Source organism: Narcine bancroftii, chromosome 1, assembly GCF_036971445.1.
Source record: "Narcine bancroftii isolate sNarBan1 chromosome 1, sNarBan1.hap1, whole genome shotgun sequence".
Lineage (NCBI taxonomy): Eukaryota > Metazoa > Chordata > Chondrichthyes > Torpediniformes > Narcinidae > Narcine > Narcine bancroftii.
Genome location: NC_091469.1, coordinates 354,869,711 through 354,890,742, shown reverse-complemented (window position 1 = coordinate 354,890,742; position 21,032 = coordinate 354,869,711). Strand labels below are relative to the sequence as shown.

The 21,032-nt window shown below is 41.0% G+C and overlaps 1 protein-coding gene across 2 annotated transcripts in view; it reads left to right on the top strand.

Annotated features, from left to right (window-relative positions):
- Nucleotides 1–21,032, top strand: part of lars2 (leucyl-tRNA synthetase 2, mitochondrial) — a 125,235-nt gene that overhangs the window by 16,303 nt on the left and 87,900 nt on the right. For both annotated transcript variants that reach the window (XM_069911617.1, XM_069911626.1), the window contains 3 exons: nt 11,508–11,599; nt 15,101–15,161; nt 20,075–20,164. In XM_069911617.1, coding sequence (XP_069767718.1) covers nt 11,508–11,599; nt 15,101–15,161; nt 20,075–20,164 — 243 coding nt within the window. The remainder of the gene's footprint in view (nt 1–11,507; nt 11,600–15,100; nt 15,162–20,074; nt 20,165–21,032) is intronic.

The following is a 21,032-nucleotide window of genomic DNA, read 5'->3' as shown; positions in this document are numbered from 1 at the left end:
ACATAGAAATGAACAAATGTATTCCATTAGAATAAAATTACCTACAATCTAAATGCCAAATATGCTTTATTTGAACAAATTTGGGAACCATACATAAAGTATATTAGAAACTGCCAATTTCAGACCTCCATCTCTTGACATGATGTTACAGTTATGAAAATAGTTAAATATGAAATATTGGATGACACTTTCTTTTTCTTTTCTTTCTCTTTTTTCTATTATTTATTTCTTCCTTTGTTCTTTCATTTCTTGCTTTAAGTTAATACGGGGTGGGGAGGATGGGGAAGGGGAAAAAAGGAAAATGTCACTGTGTATATTTTAATGCTGAATATTTGTACATATTACTAATGTGGTTCGCAGTGAAGTATTAAATAAAATTATTTTTAAAAAAAAAAGAACAGGATATTGTCTGCAAAGTTTCTGGAGGCAGTTTTACACTAATTGCTGATATATCCTTGGACCTTGGGGGAGACTAGTGTAGAAATTGCAGGAGCCTGGCAAAAATATTTAAAATGTCCTTAACCACAGGTGAGGTGCCGGAGGATTGGAGGGTAGCTCACATTGTTCTGTTGTTTAAAAAAAGCTCCAAAAGTAAACCAGGAAATTACAGGCCAGTGAGCCTGATGTCAGTAGTAGGTAAATTATTGGAGGGTGTACTGAAAGATCGAATATACAAGTATTTGGACAACCTAAGGCTGATTAAGGATAGTTAGCATGGGTTTGTGTATAGTAGGTTGCATTTAACGAACCTTATAGAGTTTTCAAGGAGGTTACCAAGAAAGTAGATGATGGAAAGGCTGTGGATGTTGTCTACATGGACTTTAGGTAGGCCTTTGAAAAGGTCCCACATGGGAGATTAATTCAGAAGGTTCAGACGCTAGGTGTCCATGGAGAGGTTGTAAACGGGATTCGAAATTAGCTGAATGGGAGAAGACAAAGTGGTAGTGGATGATTGCTTTGCAGACTGGAGGCCTGTGACTAGTGGTGTGCTTCAGGGATCAGTGCTGGGACCATTGTTGTTTGTTGTCTATATCAATTATCTGGATGATAATGTGGTAAATTGGATCAGCAAGGAAGATTTTCAAAGCTTGCAGAGGGATCTGACCCAACTGGAAAAATGGGCCTGAAAATGTGAGGTGTGGCAAGTTGGAAGGACAAACCAAGAAAGGACCTACACGGTAAATGCTAGGGCACTGAGGAGTGCGGAGGAACAAAGGGATCTGGGAATACAGATACATAATTCCCTGAAAGTGGTGTCACAGGTAGACAGGGTTGTAAAGAAAGCTTTTGGCATCTTGGCCTTCAAAAATCAAAGTTTTGAGTATAGGAGTTGGGATCTTATGGTAAAGTTGTACAAGACATTGATGAAGCCAAATATGGAGAATTGTGTGCTGTTCTCATTGCCTAACTACAGGAAGGATATCAGTAAGATTGAAAGAGTGTAGAGAAGATTTACTAGGATGTTGCCAGATCGTCAGGAGTTGAGTTATAGGGAAGGAATAAATAGGTTAGGATTTTATTCCTTGGAGCATAAAAGAATGAGGGGAGATTTGATAGAAATTTACAAATTATGAGAGCTACAGACAGAATAAATGCAAGTAGACTCTTTACACTGAGATTAGGAGAGATGAATACAAGAGGACATGGCTTTAGGGTGAAAGGGGAAAGGTTTAGGGGAACATTAGGAGAAATGTCTTCACTTAGAGATTGGTGGGTGTGTGGAACAAGCTGCCATCTGAAATGGTTAATGCAGACTCGCTCTCAAGTTTTAAGAATAAATTGGATAGAACTTGTCATGAAATCTGTTGTTTTGCGGCATTACAGTGCAAATATTGCTATATTACATTTAAAAATAAATAAATGTCCAAAAATAAGAGAAAATTATGTAGTATCTGTGGTTCATTGTCCATTCAAAACGATGGCAGAGGGGAAGAAGCAGGGTGTTCGTCTTCAGGTTCCTCTGCCTCCTTCTTGATGGTAGCAATATGAAGAGAGCATAGCCTGGGTGGTGAGGGTCCTTAAGGATAGAGGCTACTTTCTTAATACACTGTCTCTTGTAGTATCAGTCTTCACTCCATCAAGTGAAGACTGATGCCCATAATTGGGCTGGCCGAATTCACAACTCTTTTTTTTTCCTGACCTGTGCATTGGCACCTCCATAACAGACAGTGATACAACCAGTCTGAAAACTCTTCACCTTTAGAAATTTGCAAGAGTCTTTGGTAACATACCAAATCTCTTCAAAATTCTCACAAAGTATAGCCGCTGGTGAGCCTTCTTCGTGATTGTATCGACATGAAAGCCCCAGGTCAGATCTTCAAAGATATTGACACCCAGAAATTTGAAGTTCTTAATCTTTTTACACACTCAATGAGGACTGGTGTGTATTCTCCTGATTTCCCCCTCCTGAAGTCCACAATCATCTCCTTGGTTTTGCTAAAGTCGAGTGCAACTAGTTGATCTATCTCCCTCCTATACACTTCCTCATTGCCGTCTATGATTCTGCCATTGATTGTGGTGTGATTGGCAAGTTTGGAGACAGCATTTGAATTGTGGCTAACTGAGAATGTAAGTTTTTAAATGTTGACTGGAAGAGAGAAGCTGGCTGCAATCCTTTCTTTCTTGTTATCAGCTAGAGCTGATAATGACCTCCTTATTTGGTAATGTAGTAAAAGGATACAACTCTGATTAACAAATCCCAAGAGAGTTCTAAGAAATATGTACTTATGGAGCAGTTTGTTCAAATGTTCTAGAAACCTTGGCGTCGGTATAGTGACTTTGATCCAATAAATAGTCACTTGAAGGCTAAGTGAGACACTTATTAGTGACACATTTTCAATTAGTTTCAATACAGTCCAAATGTATTTAAATCAGCGAATCTCAACTTTTTTCTTTCACTCACATACCACTTTAAGTAATCCCTATGTCATTGGTGTCTGTGATTATTAAGGGATTGCTTAAAGTGGTATGTGAGTGGGAAGGGAAGGTTCAGAATCATTGCTCAAGACCTAATTGTTATTGAAATATTTTGCTTGAGAAAAATTGTCATTGACCCATTTCTTTTAGAGTTATGAAACTGTGCACATAACGAGTCAATTAGGTATGACTAAAACAATGGTTTTCAAACTTTTAATTCCCACCCATATACCACTTTAAGCAATCCCTTACTAATCACAGAGTACCTATTGCATAGGGAATACTTAGTGGTATGTGAGTGGAAAGAAAAAGTTTGAGAACCACTGATTTAAATCTTTTATTCCAACACATTAAATTATCTTCTTTAACGTTGAAATAAAATATCTATAAATAACATCTGTTTAAACTTGCTGTAACATTTATGTCAACTAACATGGTCAACGAAAGTTATGAGCATTTCACTCACCCTTCTCTGGCTCCATGTTTATAGTATTATATCTAAACTCCTGATTTGTACTCTGCCCCACCGTGCATGCTCCAGTCGGCACTCCAACGAACTCCCTGTGAATGCTCCTGGAACTGTGCATGCGCATAACAACAAAAATGGCCGTGAAAAGTTTTTTAAAAAATAACTCTGATGTGTCCAATGATCATGTAGAGACCAAATTTACCTAACAAGGTAAATAAATTCTTCACACATTTTGGCCCCTACAGTTGGAATGTATAATTATTGTAAGCTACGAGGCAGACTCTTGTGGCGAGACTGCTGTTCTTGGCAGTACTTCATGCTGTAAAGGAGTTCTCACGCTTTGCAAAGTGATTAAAAATCTGTTTGTGCAGCTGCATTCATGTTGTTTTCAATCAACCAAAGGTCCACACAGTCATGGGTGTAAAGCCAGTGTTTAGTCAGTAATCTCAGGACCTAGTACCAAATATGTGTTATGTATCTAAATTATAAAGAGTACCTAATCTATAGCACGGCAGAATGATCTTTTCTGTGCTTGAAATCTACAACAATTTTTCCTTCCAGAGATTACCGTATTTGACAGCATATAAGACCTTTTTACTTAAAAAATCACTCAAAAAAAGTCCCTGGGTCTGTATGCGAGGGTGACATTTTGGTGAATATGTTGAGAGATCATCATACTTGCTAGTGTTGCCATCTTGTGTTCCGCTCCGAAATACAAATGCATTTGTATCCTCAAGAAGGTGACACTATTTCATGCAAACTAAAAGTCATAACCTATGCTAAGGAGCTTGATAATGAGGCAGCAGTGAAATTTTTTTTGAACGCCAACAGCAAAAATGATACGTGATTGGAGAAACCAAACAAAAAAATGGCTACAGACTGCTAAAAAGGGTAAACACAACCTTCATTGTCCAGCCCCATGTTGGCCACAACTTGAGGAGGATTTTAAAAATGGGTGATGAATGAGAGGTATTTAGGGAAATGCATTCCTACCAAGATCATTCATGAGGCCAGGAGATTCGGAAAAGAACAAAGGAATGAAAGTTTTTGCAGGAACAAATGGCTGGTGTTACAGGTTCATGAAAAGACTGGTTTATCAATGTGTACAAAAATGCCAGCAGATTATGAAGACAAAATATTAGCATTTCATAAATTTGTAATAAATGCATGAAAAATAATTTGTTTTGAAATAGGGAACATGGATGAAGTTCCAATAACATTCGATGTACCATCCATCAAGACTGTGAGTGTCAAATGAGCTAAAACAGTCATAGTAAAAACCACTGGTCATGAAGATACACTATACAATAGTTCTGGCCTGTTGTACTGATGGCAGAAAACTGCCACTGTTTGTAATATTTAGAAGAAAGATTCACTCCAAAGAAAAGGCTGAATGAATGAAGCTGGAATCAATTTATGGTTACAGAAAATATTGCAAAAGCGTCCCAGTGGATGATTAAAAAAAACCTGGACTTCTGGTCTGGGATCAATTAAGGGCACATAGAACTGAAGCTGTTTAAAAAAAGAAGGTGGGAGAACTGAAAACCCAGATAGCTGTAATTCCTGGTAGTCTGACGAGCTAATGTGTGCATAAACAAGCCATTTAAAAATAGCATGAGGGAACACTGGAACAAATGGATGGGAGAATCAAACCGTGAACTCACATAAACAGGAAGAGTGACATGTCCCACTATGACACAAGTGTGTGAGCGGGTGAAGACATCTTGGGAAAATGTAAGAGCTGAAGTTATTGTGAAGGCCTTTAAGAAATGTGGAGTTAGTAATGACCTTGATGACACTGAGGATGAGGCATTATTTGAAGACAGTGATACCAGCAGTAGTGATGATGAGTTTTTGGCCTTTGGCAGTGGCGATACTGATAAATGTTCAGTCAGTGAAGATGATTAAAGTTATGTAACAGAACACTGATGTTTTCCAAACCTTTTATTGTGTTTTTCTTTATGATGGATACTTGTAGCTTGTTCTCTTATAAAATGTTTTCTCTTGTTAATTAAAGCAGTATTAAAACTATATCGTATTATATGGCGAGCTCTCCACTGGCCACCGTGACAGAGGTGCACCAAATAAAAGGTACAAGGACTGCCTAAAGAAATCTCTTGGTGCCTGCCACATTGACCACCGCCAGTGGGCTGATAACGCCTCAAACCGTGCATCTTGGCGCCTCACAGTTTGGCGGGCAGCAGCCTCCTTTGAAGAAGACCGCAGAGCCCACCTCACTGACAAAAGGCAAAGGAGGAAAAACCCAACACCCAACCCCAACCAACCAATTTTCCCTTGCAACCGCTGCAATCGTGTCTGCCTGTCCCGCATCGGACTGGTCAGCCACAAACGAGCCTGCAGCTGACGTGGACTTTTTACCCCCTCCATAAATCTTCGTCCGCGAAGCCAAGCCAAAGAAGAAGAAAACTATTATATATATATAATTATTATATAATTCTTATATGCCATTAATATGGGTTGGCTTTCCAGTTTCCAAGCCTTGACAGAAGGCAACTCAAAAAGAGAAAGGGTATAAAAGCCAGTTTTAAAAAAAAAATCTAATTCCTGGGAGTCTCTTTCAGGTTAAATCTGACCAGCGGATCACCTCTGTACCATTCTCACAGAACACCAAGAGAATAAGAGGACTTTCACCTGATCATTTTGTTTTAAAAAAAATAAATCCCAATCTAAATAAAAAGTGTGTGTAAATTTCCCAACTTCTGATCATATCTCTGGTCTTAAATTTTGACACATCATAGGACTTTTTACCAAAAATAATTTTCAAATAATTGAAATTAATCATTCAACAAATTAAATTCTCTTATTCATATGGAATCTTTTCTCCCACCTGACTTATACAACACTTATCATGTTAAAACATATTCAAGCATGCAAAACTTTCCAAAGAAACACAGATTATATCATTAAGTAATCAGATATAATTTAGGAAAAAATGTTCAATTCTGTTAAGCTAATTTTTAAACTTCATTAAAAATATTCCTTTGAGGTTTTAAAAAAAAATTTTTCATGGGATGTCTGTATTGCCAATAATGTTAATGTTTATTTTCTTTCATTTATTACACTTGATCCAAAGATCATTTCAGAGGGCATTTAAGAGTTGGCTTCATTGGATATTGAATCAAATATAGATCAGAGTGCGAGGTCAGCATATTTATTTCCCTGAAGGATGTCAATGAATCATATTTTTTTAATAATCTACAATTTTCTTTGCCAATTTCACTGACACCAGTTTTTTAAAAATAGCTGGATCAGGTTGACTTTCTAATATTTTAAAAGCAGACTAGATGTATACAATTTAAAATATCTATCATGAAGAATATCTTCGTATTGAGAGTCTTATGAAAGTACAAAGAACTGCAAATAGGTTTAATGGAAAAGCATATTCCGACTGGATGACTTGTATTTGTACTGGAGGGGGACTAATATCCTTGTGGGTAGGTTTGCTAGACCAGCTCTGGGGGGTTTAAACTAGACTTGCAAGCGGATGGGAAGCAGAGTCAGAGCGAAGGGGAAGAGAAAAAAGATGGTAACATTGTATGCACAGTTAAAAGTCAATGGGTTGTATGTGGTGAAAATGTTCTCAAGTGCATCTATTTCAATGCAAGATGTATTGTAGGAAAGCAAGATGAGCTTAGAGTGTGGATTGGCACAAGGAATTATGACATTGTGGCTATTAGTGAAACTTGGTGGCCAGAGGGGCCAGACTGGCAGCTGAATGTTCCAGGCTTCCATTGTTTCAGATGCAATAGAGTGGGAAGGGTGAAAGGGGAAGGAGTGGCATTGCTGGCCAGGAAAAATATCACAGTGTGGTGGTCTGCCGCGGTGGCGATCGATCTAGCACTCCAAGTGGTGAGCGCAACTAAAGGCCAGCAGCCCACGCAACGGCACTGGCCCAAACAAGTGAACCGATGGGTGAACGGCAATGGCAGCTTAAAGGCCAGCGATCCCAAAATGACGTTGGCCTTGCTGCTCAGCCAACAGACGGGGACAGCGCACAGGGAAGAAGGGCATTGTTATATAGGAAAGTGCCTGCATACGGGAAACCCAATTTTGTTATGCATGCTGTGATGTCAGTCAAGGGGGGGGTCACGGCAGGAACAGTGGAAGTATAAAAGTCGGGCCTGAGTCCTAATAAAACTCAAAACTTAACTTGACTACACTACGTGTGTGTGTCATCTTTTAAGTAGCGCATGGCTATAATTGGTGACCCCAATAGTTTAGACGGCATTTAAACCCAGTGTTGAGTGAACAGGGAGCAGTCAATCCAATCGCACTCAAGCTGCTGACCTTCTGAACGAATCAACCATGCATGTGGTTTGACCAGGCTGAGGCACAGTTTCAGATCCAGCAGAATCCACCCGGTACTACCACATGGTGAGTGTCCTTGACCAGGACACAGCAGGCCGGTTGGCCAACTTCATCCAGGAGCCCCCATCGGAAGGCATGTACACCGCCTTCGAGGACTTGCTGATTGAGACCTTTGGGCTTTCACGGCATGAGAGAGAGGCACATCTGCTCCACTTGAACGGGCTAGGGGACAGGCCTCCATCAGCCCTCCTGGGCAAACATGTTTGAGCAAGCATTCCTGGAGCAACTGCCCATGGACATCCAACTGCTCCTGGCTGCTGCAGATTTCAACGACCTCCCCACCCCCTCCCCCCCCCCGGAAAGTCGCAGCATGAGTGGACGTCTGTGGAAACAGAAGAGAGAGTGCTCAGCATCCTTGGGGCTTGTCACTAAAAGCTGCAGCCAGAATCATGCAGAGCTGCCAAGACGCTATCAAGGAGAGTGGACTTCGTGGCACTGGCGGAGGCGCAGCAGAAAGACAAGGAGATGCTCCAATACAGGACTGCCATATCAGGACTGCAGCTCCAGGACATACAAGTCAGCACAGGTAACACCACCCTCCTGTGCCAGGTCAGACCCATTATCCCGGCGGCTTAGAGACTGCAGGTTTTTGACTCCATCCATAGACTGGTCACCCATACATCAGTCTGGTGGCCAGCAAATGCATGTGGCATGGATTGCAAAAACATGTCAGCAGGTTGGTGAAGGCATGCATGCAGTGCCAAACAACCAAGGTACAGCAGCATGCCAAGACCCCACCTCAGCACTTCAAACCCACAGAACGAAGGTTCCACCACATCTACGTGGACCTAGTAGGACCCTTGCTGGTATCCCATGGTTTCCACTATCTGTTCACAATGGTCAACCGCTTCCCCAGGTGGCCAGAAGCAGTCCCTTTGGCAGACATGTCCACAATCTCATGCACCAGGGCCCTCATCTTGTCCTGGGTGGCATGGTTCGGGTTACCATCCCACATCACATCTGACAGAGGGGCCCAGTTCACCTCCAGTCTGTGATCTGACCTCGCCACCCACAGCACAATGGGTTGGTGGAGTGCTTCCACAGGCACATCAAAACCGCACTCATAATCAGACTCCATGGACCCAACTGAGCACACGAGCTACCATGGGCGCCGTTGGGCATCCGAATGGCACCCAAGGAGGACCTCAACACCTCTTTGGCTGAACTCATCTACGGAGCTCCACTGGTGGTCTCACTGGAATTCGTATTATCCCCAAGCAGACAGCAGTACGACTCTGCAGAGTTCCTCAGCAAGTGTCGGCAACCTGGCCCCAATTCCACCTTCCAGGCACGGACACATGAGGATTAACGTGCCCAAAGACCTACAGATCTGTGAGTATGTTTTCATTCACAGGGGTCCACATCATCCACCACTTCAAAGGCCATACGAGGGTCCATTCTGAGTCAACTGCAACAACGGGGCCATGTTCGAGCTGGAAGTCGGAGGCAAGAAGGAGGTCTTCACCCCAGACAGGCTGAAGCTGGCAAACTGGGACCTGGCGTGCCTGGTCGAGACAACAGCACCACGCCGAAGAGGCAGGCCACCGAAAGCTGCAGAGACTTTGCCTCTGGGCACCAAGGACAAAACAAGGACAATACTGCCAGTTTTGGAAGGGGGTGGCATGTGGTGGTCCGCCGCAGTGGCGAGCGAGCTGGCGCTCTGGGCGGTGAACACAACCAAAGGCCAACAGCCCATGCAGCAGCACTGCCCCCAACAAGCAAGCCGGTGGGTGAACAGCAAGGGCATCTTAAAGGTCAGCGACCCAAAATGGCACTGGCCTTGCTGCACAGCCAACAGACAGGGACAGCACTTGGGGAAGAAGGACATTGTTATGCAGGGAAGTACCTGCGTGCAGGAAACCCGGTTTTGTTATGCATGTTGTGACGTCAGCCAAAGGGGAACATGACAGGAATAGTGCAAGTATAAAAGTTGGGCCTAAGCCCTAATAAAACTCAGAACTTAACCTGACTACACTACGTGTGTGTGTCTTCTTTCGAGTAGTACGTGGCTACAACAGCTGTGCTCAGACAGGACAGATGAGAGGGCTCATCCACTGAGGAACAGGAAAGGTATAACCACACTCATAGTGTTGTATTATAGACTGCCCAAAAGTCAGCAAGAATTGGAGGAGAAAATATATGGAGAGAGAGCAGATGGCTGCAGGAAACATAAAGTTGTGATAATAGGAGATTATAACTTCCTGCAAGTTGATTGGGACTCCCTTAGTGTAAAATGGCTAGATGGCTTGGAGTTTGTCAAATGTGTTCAGGAAAGTTTTCTAAATCAATTTTTGAAGTACCAATAAGAGACAATGCAATGCAATAAATCAGAGCAATGTATATAGGAGTTGGGATGTTATGGTAAAGTTGTGTAAGATATTGTGAGGCCAAATTTGGAGTATTGTCTCCAGTTTTGATCACCTAATTACAGGAAAGATATCAATAAGATTTATAGAGTGCAGAAAAGATTTACTAGGATGTTGTTTGGACTTCAGGAACTGAGTTACAAGGAAAGGTTAAACAGGCTTGTACTTTATTCCCCAGAGCATAGAAGAATAAGGGAAATTTTGATAGAGGTATACAAAATTATGAGGGGTGTAGACAGAGTAAATGTAGGTAACCTTTTCCACTGAGGGTAGGTGAGATACAAACCAGGGGACGTGGGTTAAGGGTGAAAGGGAAAAAGTTTAGGGGGAACATTAAAGGAAGTTTTTTCACATGGAGTTTGAAGTGGTAAATGCGGGATCATTTTTAACATTTAAGAAGAATTTGGACAGGTACATGGATAAGAGGGTGTAATGGAGGATTAAAACCATGTGCCCAGATGCTTTTTGCTTATGTGGAACTGACGACACTGGGTCCACACGCAGGTCACCTTACTTTCAGAACTAGCAGATGTAATTAAACTCAGCCATGGGGATTTATCTGAAGATACACTTTGAAATGGAATTCCACTGTGAGGCCCAGGGAAAGCAGTTGTCAAATGCAACACTCTGAAATTGACGAATTGGTCACAACCTGTCTTGCTCGAGAAGTTTTAATAAGTCTTTGTATCTACGAGATAAACCAGGAAATCATAACATCCTGGTTCCATAATAATTAATCTTCTAAATTGTAGAATATAATGTTCAGTTTTGATTTTGACTGACAAATGTTAGAAGGAGTAGGCGCATGATTAATTGTTTTTGGGGTATATAAGCCTGTGGTCCTGCTGCTGAAGTTTAGACTCTCCGAGGGGTGGGAACACCCCTTGTCAAGAAGGAAGAACAGCCAGAGTCCGAGCAATGTCCCGGTCGGGGGAGGTGGAGAAGCTGCTACCGGGGCCCTGACAACCTACTACAAGTGTGCAGTCGTTGCCTCGCTTCGGCAGTTGGGACCAGTCCAAGCATTGATAAGTATAGTTGGGAAGGGCTTGCATATTGTAGTGTGAAATCAGCTTTTAAATTAGTAATAAACATTTGTATAAACTGAACTGCTCTCGGTGTGTGTGTCTATTTTCTTTCGGTAGCTCAAACACTGTGACCAATCTAAAATGAACAAAATGAGAGGTATAAGTTTACCCAAGACAGAGGGTATGGAGGGCTAAGGACTAGGTGCAGGTCAGTGGGATTTGGTAGAATAATGGTTTGGCACAGTCGAGAAAGAGCCAAAGGGGTCTGTTTCTGTGCTGTAATTTTCTATGGTTATTTATTTCAATAATAGGGAAGTCGTCATCTACTTCTTTGAATTGCAGGTCTTGCATCCAATGGGATGGGATGCATTTGGATTGCCAGCAGAAAATGCTGCAATTGAGCGTGGTTTGGATCCAGAAAAGTGGACAAAAAGGTAACGCAAGTCTAAAAATGGACATTTCAGAACTGTTGTCCAAATTATGTTTCATAATCAGATAATATTCATTACATGGTCTTGGAAAGAGCAGCGATGAGATGTCACTTGAAAGACATCCGTAAGGAAAGGGCCTCTCGCGGCTATGGATTTTCAGCATTTTTTCAAATCCTCCAGCTGTAAAGAAATAGCTACACATTTCTGTATCATGATGGTGCATGTTTTTAAGGGGGGATTTGCTATCCGGGCATCAACGACACTTGTTCTTCTCAGTGAGGATTGCAGCTTTTGGAGATGCTGTTGCTTTGACAATAGTGCAGATGGATTTAAGGTGAAGCTAAACATACATATGAATGATGCAAGAATAATGGAAGGATATGTGTAAAAGCAAAAATACCTCAGTTGCTGGAATTCTGAAATAAAAACAGAAAATGTTTGGGGTATGCAGCAAGTCAGGCAGCAATAGAGAAACAGAGTTCTGATAGAAATGAACTCTTTTTCTCTTTGCACAGTTGATGCCTTTCTTGCTGGGTGTACATTGGAACGATGAAAAACGGTAGGTAGGTTTACGTGAGCATTGACTCCTGGGAGTGATCTGAGAAGTTGAAAGCAACATGAAAGTAACAAAGTACATGAAAGCAACAAAGTACCAAGAAAATTCCACTCCCCCCCCCCCCCCCACCCTTCCCTATACAATGGTGGAGGCTTCGGCTTTTGAGGATTCAATCCAACTGTAGGTACAAAAGGAGGTCATCCTTTCTTTTGCATGCACCAGTTAATTGGGTTGCCTCTGCTCTGCAAGGGGAAACCGCTTTCTTGAGAAGCTATCTTCTTTTCACGCTAGGTGCTTGGCAAAGCTGATGCTCTTCACTCCTAATGCTTCTGCCTCTTGGGTGTCTGTTGAAACTAAATGATTATAATAATTGACATTTTAATGGAAGTTTTGAAAGCTTACTGAAAATAAAATAGCAGCTGGAGTTAAAGGACTAGGAAACTTCGTAGCAGTTTGTAACAGGGTATATTTAAATAAATGTGGATGGAGACATAAAGCACTATTTTTGAACAGGTAACATTCCACAGGTATCTATAGGAGAAATATGAGCAAAAGAAATAGTTGGTAGATATTTGGCTTCTTGAACATTGGCACTCTCATTGTACTCCCAGCAATTTAAAAGGAAAGGAAACTGAAGAAATTTATCTTAAAAAGACTGACCTAAATTATGGATGAGTCAAAATGGAGGGTTGTCTTCAGACTGGTGTCCCTTGTGCCTGCTGCAGCCCTTCTGTGTTGGCGGGCATTATGGATTTAAGATGTGCCACCAAGAAGCTTTATTGAGTTCTACGATTGTGCATCCCTGTACATGGTTCACATAGCAGCTGCATGTCAGTCATATGAAATAATTAGGATCATGCAACAAGTAGAGTTGTTGTGCCCTGGATTGCAGTTAAGCTATTTGAATGTTGTTGCATGAATGACGAATCTATGCAGTCCAAGCTAATTTGTATGTTGAAGTTGGGGGGAAAAAAGACTTTGTGAAGTTGAGGGGGGAATGACTTGCACTGATTTGAAACCCAGGAAATTTTTGCCTTGAAATGTAGGTTGAGTAGACATAAGTTTACATAGCCAATAAACCTAGCTAATGTGTTTACTTAATTGGCTAATCTTCACTCAGAGGGTTGTAAATCTTACATTTTTTTTAGAATCCACCTTGCTTTCACCCAGTTAATCTTACATATATATTCCTTACTTATCAAGGATCACCATTGAGCAGGGGTGGTTTGGGTTGAGGCTGGCCGCTGATTGGATTTTTATTTTCCTTTCATGGGAACATATTTTAATGTTATTTTTCTTGTCAAATTTACAATATTGTTTAATGTATTACATTCAGTATCAGTAAATCAGAGCAATATTGCATGTGAGCTGGAGGGGGATCAAAAACCTTGTGGGTAGGTTTGCTAGTGGTACTCTGGGAAGTTTAAACTCGTGATGTAGGGGGATGGGAAACAGATTCCAGAGCAGACTGTGAAGTGGTTATTAAAAAAGGGATATTGTTAAGCCTGCAGACAAAGTCAGATCAAGAAAAGTTGAGCATGATGGGAATAATGTTCTGAGCTGCATCTATTTCAATGCAAGCAGCCAAGACACTGTGGTTTCTAGTGAAACCTAATTGCAGGAGGGGCAAAACGAGCAGCTCCATTTTCTGGGGTTCCATTGTTGTAGATGTAATAGAGAGGAAAGGGTGAAAGGGGAGGAGTGGCATTACTCATCAGGGAAAATGCAACAGCAGTGCTCAGACAGGACAGACTGGAGGGCTCATCTGCTGAGGCTATATGGATGGAAATGTGGAATGACAAAAGGATGGCCACGTTAATGTGATTATATTATTGATCTCCCAATAGTCAATGGGAATTGGAGGATCAGGTTTGTTGGGAGATAGCAGATAGTTAAAAGAAGCATAAGGTTGTCATTGAAGGTTATTTTAGTTTTCCAAATATTGACTCGGACTACCATACTGTAAAACAGTGGTTCTCAACCTTTTTCTTTCCACTCACATACCATTTTAAGTATTCCCTATGCCATAGGTGCTCTGTGATTAGTATGGGGTTGCTTAAGATGGTTAGAAAAAGTTTGAAAAACCATTGTTTTAATCATACCTAATTGACTCGATATGTACATGTTCATAACTCCAAAGGAAATGGCCCAATGACAATTTTTATCAAAGCAAAATATTTCAGTAACAATTGGATCTACAGCAGTGGGTTCTCAACCTTCTCTTCCCACTCATATACCACTTTAAGCAATCCCTTACAAATCACAGAGCACCGATGAATTATTTAAATTGGTATGTGAGTGGAAAGAAAAAGGTTGAGAACCACTGCTGTAAAAGGACTGGAATGATTAAACTTTGTTAAATGTGTTCACAAAAGTTTCCTTAATATATAGCGTTCCCATTGGGGAACTTCTTCATTCAGGATGATGAGAGTGTGGAACCAACTGCCAGCAGAAGTGGTGGGTGCAAATTCGCTTTCATCATTTAAGAGAAGATTGGAGAGGTATTTGGATGGGTGGGGTATGGAGGGCTATGGTCTGGGTGCAGGTCAATGGAACTAGGTGGAATAAATAGTTCATCATGTACTGGATGGGCTGAAGGCCCTGTTACTGTGCTGCAGTGTTCTATAGTTCTAATATTTGTCTTTACTGTGGATCATCAGTGGACCACAGGATGAGAAATGCTGATCTAATCTATGCTGTTGTGGATGTATTTTGTTGGCTTCTTGGGGAATTGTGGATGTCGGATCAGTTGGGAACTTGGATTAAAGGTATGGTGGTGCTTATCTTAAAAAGCATATGGGCTTCAGCTGTTCATTTTGTTCATGCTTGGTTATTTCTCTTGATTAAGCAATACACAGTAGCTACCAGATTTTCTGAAACTTTAATTGTAGTACCTGCAATATTTGGATACATATTTTAAAATAAAATATTATTATCTTTACTTCTAGTAACATTGCGCATATGAAAGAACAACTTCATAAACTTGGTCTGTGTTTTGATTGGAATAAGGTAAGTGATAACTACATTTGATTTTGAAATTATTACAGATTGAGTACCCCTTATCCGAATACCCAAAATCTGAAATGATCCAAAACTTTCTTCATCCGTGGTCCCATAATACTTAATAGAGTTCAGAAATCCCAATCGGAGAATGAGATGTAGTGGACTCAAGCAGTGCATTATTGAGTGTAGATTTTTCAATATATGTCTACTTCAGTTATTTTGTGCATATAATAAATATTTGTATTGTAACGTGAATGCATGAGTGGATTTTTTAAAATGGTGTTCCAAAATTTGAAAAAATCCAAAACACTTCTGGTCCCATATGTTTCGGATAAGGGGTACTCAACCTGTATTATAAAAATAAATAATGGAAATTGTCAAGATGGGTTAAAAGTTACAGGGTGTTACACAACTAGTAGAACCCTCTCACCTCTCCAGCAATCCGTCAGTGTAGAGTTTCCACCTTCTCCCTGTGACCACATTGACTTCCTTCCACATTTCAAAGATGTTTGGTCAAATAATTAGCCACTGTAAATTTCTGCTTCGGTGGTTAGTGGAATTTTGGGGATGACAAGAATATGGAGAGGATATGTTGCAGGGACAACAAGTGGGATGTGCGCTTGCACTTATTCTGTGAACAGGTAGAGACTTGGTGTCAAAACCGCTGCATTCTGTCAGAAGCATATAGACAGGAATTATTAAAAATGTTTTTACAATAATTGTAAAAATAAATTTGTTCAATATATCAACAAAGATTCCCCTGAAATTCAAGGGTTAAATTACAAACAGAAATTGTGCAAACAAGGATTTTAATAGCATAAATGGTGATTTGGTTGAAATTTTCAAACTATTAAAGAGGACCAATAACATAGAAATAGACGATTTTTGCTAAATGGGAAACTTGTGCTGAGGGCATTGTTTAAAAATTCACACCAGGCCTTTTAGGAGTGAAGTTGGAAATAGTGGAACATATTGAAGATGGCAGGAATTTAGAAACTCTCTTCCACAAGCAGTAATTGATCACAAGTAACATCATTAATTTTGAAATTGACATTTTGTTAACCAAAAATGTTAAGGGATATGCAGAAAATATCATTTTCCCTTATGCTTGTTTGTTCACAGATTAGCTGGAATATTATTAAATGGTAGAACAAGCTTAATTGACTTTTAACTTTCCTCTTGTTCCTTTAAATATAAATTTATGACAGAATGGAAAACAATATCTAGGTATTATAGTGAGATAGGACCGTCCATTTCCCAAAGGGAAATCATCTGAACAGGAAGAGTGGGGAGGTTAGCGATCACTCAAGTTCTGGTTGCTTCATTGCCCTTTAGGGAAGAGTAGTTGGGCAATGTATAACCTACCAACACTGTACCCATGGCGTTTGGACATTTTGATTAGTACCATTGTTAAGGCAAGTAGAAGGAGAGCAAAGAAATTTAATCCTGTTGAAGGAAGGAATGTGAATGTTAGAGTCAAAAAGCTTTTATTGCTATGTCATAAAATAGAAAAAGTAATATTATACAAAATTTCCTTTAGTCTACCATAATAAGGTGGACAAAGATTCATGATCAGCAGAAATAGCCAGGCCCCTTACTTTCTCTTTTACTTCCCTTCCTCTGAAAGTAAGGGGCCTGGCTATTTCTGCTCTCCCCCCCTCCTCCCCACAGAGTCATTGAGTGTCGATGGATTCGCCTCCAGAGCTCCTGCAGTCTCCGCAGCCACACAGCCTTCATTCCAAACCATAAGCAAATCGAGTTCCAGATCCAAACCATGACACAATCAGGAACCCCCAGCATCCTCTCACATCTCAGTTCTGATATCAGGTACCCCTTCAGCCAGTCTCGAGCAGTCCGGAGCCTGAATAGGTTCCTTGTAATGAGTCACCAACAGCCTGCCATCTGTAAGTTCTTCAGTTGCAAAGCCCCTTACTGGTCCACTGTCAAGGTTACCTTCCTGTGGGTTGTCTCATCAGCGTCTCCTTCAGAAACAAGGGGAAATTTTGTAGAAAGCCAATGAAATAGTTTTTTAGAGCAGCTTATTGATGAGCCCATGAGTGGATTGGCTATACTGGATTGGATGTTGTGTAATGCACCAGAAGGGACTAGAGAGCTTGGAGTAAAGGATCATAATCTGAATGTCTGCCATCCACAGGTGTCGGTGCTGGGGCATTTCTTTTTATGTTGTATATTAATGATTTGGATTATGGAATAAATGGCTTTGGGGTCAAGTTTGCAGATGATACGGAGAAAGGTGGAGGTACTGTTAATGAAACACGAAGGATGCAGAAGGACAGACAAATTAGGAGAAAATGGCAAATGAAATATAATGTTTGAAAGTGCATTGTCATGCACTTTGGTAGAAAAAATAAACAGTCAGTCTTTTTTTTTTAAATGTGGAGAAAATTGAAAATACTTAGATGAAAAAGGACCTGGGAGTCCTTGTGAAGGATAACTTGAAGGTAAACTTGCATGTGGAGATGGTGGGGAAGAAGGCAAGTGCAATGCTAGCATTCATTTCAAGAGGAATAGAATATAAGATCAGGGATGTGATGTTGAGGATTTATAAGGCAGTGGGATGGCATGGCTAGCATAATGCTGTTATAACATCAGCAACCCAGGTTCGAATCTGCTGTTGTCTGTAAGGAGTTCATACATTCTCCGTGTTTGCGTAGGTTTCCTCCAGATTTTCTGGTTTCCTTCCACCGTTCAAAACGTACCAGGTCTGCAGATCAATTGGATGTAATTGGATGGCACAAGGCTAAAAGGCATGTAACTGTGCTGTATATTGAAATTTACATAAAAAAAAAATGATTCACTCAAAAAGCATTTAGACGAGGATCAGAATGGTTCAGAGGGATGATTGATGATTCCAGGATGAAAGGATTATCATATGAGGTGCATTTGACTGCTCTTGACCTGTACTCATTGTAATTTAGGAGAACAAGGAGGAGATCTCATTGAAACATTTTGAATGTTCAAAGGCATGGACGGAGTAGATATAGAAATTATTTTTACCCATGGCGTGAGAATCTAGGTCAAGAGGGTACAACCTCAGGATTGAAGGGTGCCTGCTTAGATCAGAGATGCGGAGGAATTTCTTCATTTAGAGAGTGGTAAATCTGTGGAATTTGTTGTCACAGGTGGTTGTGGAGGCCAGGTCATTGGGTGTATTTAAGACAGAGATAATAGATTCTTGATTAGCCAGGGTATCAAAGGCTATGGGAAGAAAGTCAGGAAAATGGATCAGTTCATGATTAAGTGGCTGGGTAGACTCACTGGGATCAGTGGCTTATTTCTGCACCTTGCCTTATGGTCTCTCCTTTTTCTAATGCCCTGCACCTGTCCTCTGCACCTCCAGTGTCTGCAGACCCTTGAAGCTGTTGATGGACATAGGCACTTCCATCTTGGGTCCAGACCCCCGTGATTTCAGGATTTTAAAATAAACTACTTTCGGCTCCTTTAGCAAGCTGTTTAAAGACTGTGCAGAGGTGACTGGGCAGTTGACCCCTCAGGGGAGCTCTCCGCTGGGTCCGCACCAGAGGCATTGATGCCTCTTCTCTGACAGCACCATCATTTTTTTATTGGAAACATGATTAAAAATTGGTGGTGGAGTTGAGTCTGGTTCTGTGTCTCAGAAGGAAAGGATAGAGAGGTTGAGGGCAATGATTGGGCTTTCATTGGTTAAGGGTATTTGAAGGGACCTCAGTTTGATATCAAAGATAATGCAGCACTCTCAGTAAAGTGCCAGGGCGCCAGCTTAAGTTTCTGTGCTTAAGCAACTGGAATAAGACAAAATTCCTGACTTAGTGGGAATTCTAAAGAGATATAGTTGACATTGAGCTGTTTTACAAAGTCAGCTTGAGTATGACAGGCTGAGTTTTCTTTTTTTTTTTAGCAAGATAATTTTACTCTGAATGTTGTGTGCAGACATGGTTATTGAAGTGATTTGTTTTGTTGGTTTACAGGTTTCACCGAAGTCAATTCACCGATGGAAAATTCACTGATTATCAAATTCACCGGCGGAAAAGTCACTGACTTTTAAATTCACCCCAAGAAAATTAAACTATAAAATTCACCAAAGGAAAAATCATTGACCATCAAATTCACTGACAATTCATTGAATGAAAAAAATGAATTTTTAAGAGGCATAGCTCATAATATATCATTTTAATTTTAATGAATTTTTAAGTGTCCTTTAATAGAGCTTTTAATTAGGTGTTGATTGGTAATTCCTGCAGATATTTGTCAAACAAACCTCTCCTTAGGTTGTTGCTTTCGTGCTGCCTGTGCTAGTTCTCCCCCCCCCCCCCCCGCCCCCCCATGGTGTTCACCTCTCCCGCTCCCCTCCTAGCAGGGATGTACGCCAGTTTAAAGCTGATTTCGTACTACAGTCCTGGATCTCTTAACGATTCCCCCTCTCCCTATTCCCTTCCTCCCCCACCAGTCACCCCAAGAGAGAACACTGCAGTTGGGTGTCGGAGGAGGAAATGGAAGGCAAATCCAAGAGGGAGGTGAGATGCGGTAAACAGCATTCCCTCAGCTCAAGCAGCATTCCCCAACCTCCAACCAACCAACCTAAATGCTGTTGGGGTGAGCGCAGATTAATTTTGAAGTCAGTGAACTTTCTGTCAGTGATTTTGATGGTTGAAGATTTAGTTCCTCGGTGAAATTTTCATCAATGAATTTACCATCGGTGAATTAAATACTCAGTGATTTTTCTCAATGGTGAATTTTTCATCAGTGAATTTTTCGCTGGTGAAATTTTTGTCTGTGAATTTTCCATTGGTGAATTAAATGGTTGGTGATTTTTTTCATTGGTGAACTTCAGTGTATTTTCCATTAGTGAATTGATTTTGGTGAATTTACTGCACACTGGCTTATTATGTTTTAATCTGCTCTTCTCTTTCTCCTTTTAGGAAGTGACCACCAGTCAGTCTGACTATTACAAGTGGACACAATTCCTCTTCCTCAAGATGTTTATGGCCGGGTTGGCCTACCAAAAGGAAGTAAGTTCCAGACATAATTTGTTTTATTCATTAGAAAAATAAATGGTGGCACACAAGGTTGCAGTGGCCATTTCGGCTCTACAATGGTGAAATTCCCCCATCCTACAGATATTTTCTACAATTGAGAAACACTAGAGAAAATGAGAAATACAACCTGGACTTTCAAACTGGAGGCTCGGACTGCTAAGTTATTGAGAGTCTTTATTTTACTGAAGGAAGTGACTCAGACTGTAGTTAACAGCAAAATGGATCGCTGGAGACGTGTGGGAGGTTGTCAGAAGCACTGTGTGAGAATTCACGGCCATGCTGAATGCCACAGTTTGCATTCCACCTTTGGCGATTGAGGATGAAGCAATGAAGGAGCTTTATGGTGCATCTGTGAAGCCCAGATGTCTCAACCTGATTCTTGCATTGTTCAACTCCAGTTTCAACAGCAAGTTAACTTCACCACCAGAGGAGAGAACACCCTAGATCGAGTGTACACCATCGTCCCTGGTGCTTATGTCATCCGTCTTAGATATTTAGACCACATCTCCCTCCTGCTAACCTCTGGAAAATCAAACAAAGTCAGTTCACAGGGAAATCAGGACATGGCAAGAGGGCAGCCACAGCAGCTCAAGAAGACTGCTTCAGGACCATAGACTGGAGCTGTTTAGGGAGAGGGCTAACTACAAAGGTTATATAAATATTGAAGAGTACATAACTTCAGTGACTGGCTACATTAGCAAGTGCATTGAGGATGTCATGGAGATTAAAAGTGACTTAACCAGAGCTAAACAGAAACTTTGGTTGGACACAGGGGTCCATGCACTTCTCAGAGCTCAAGATGCAGCCTTCAGGTCTGGAGAAAAGTTGCACAACATCAGCC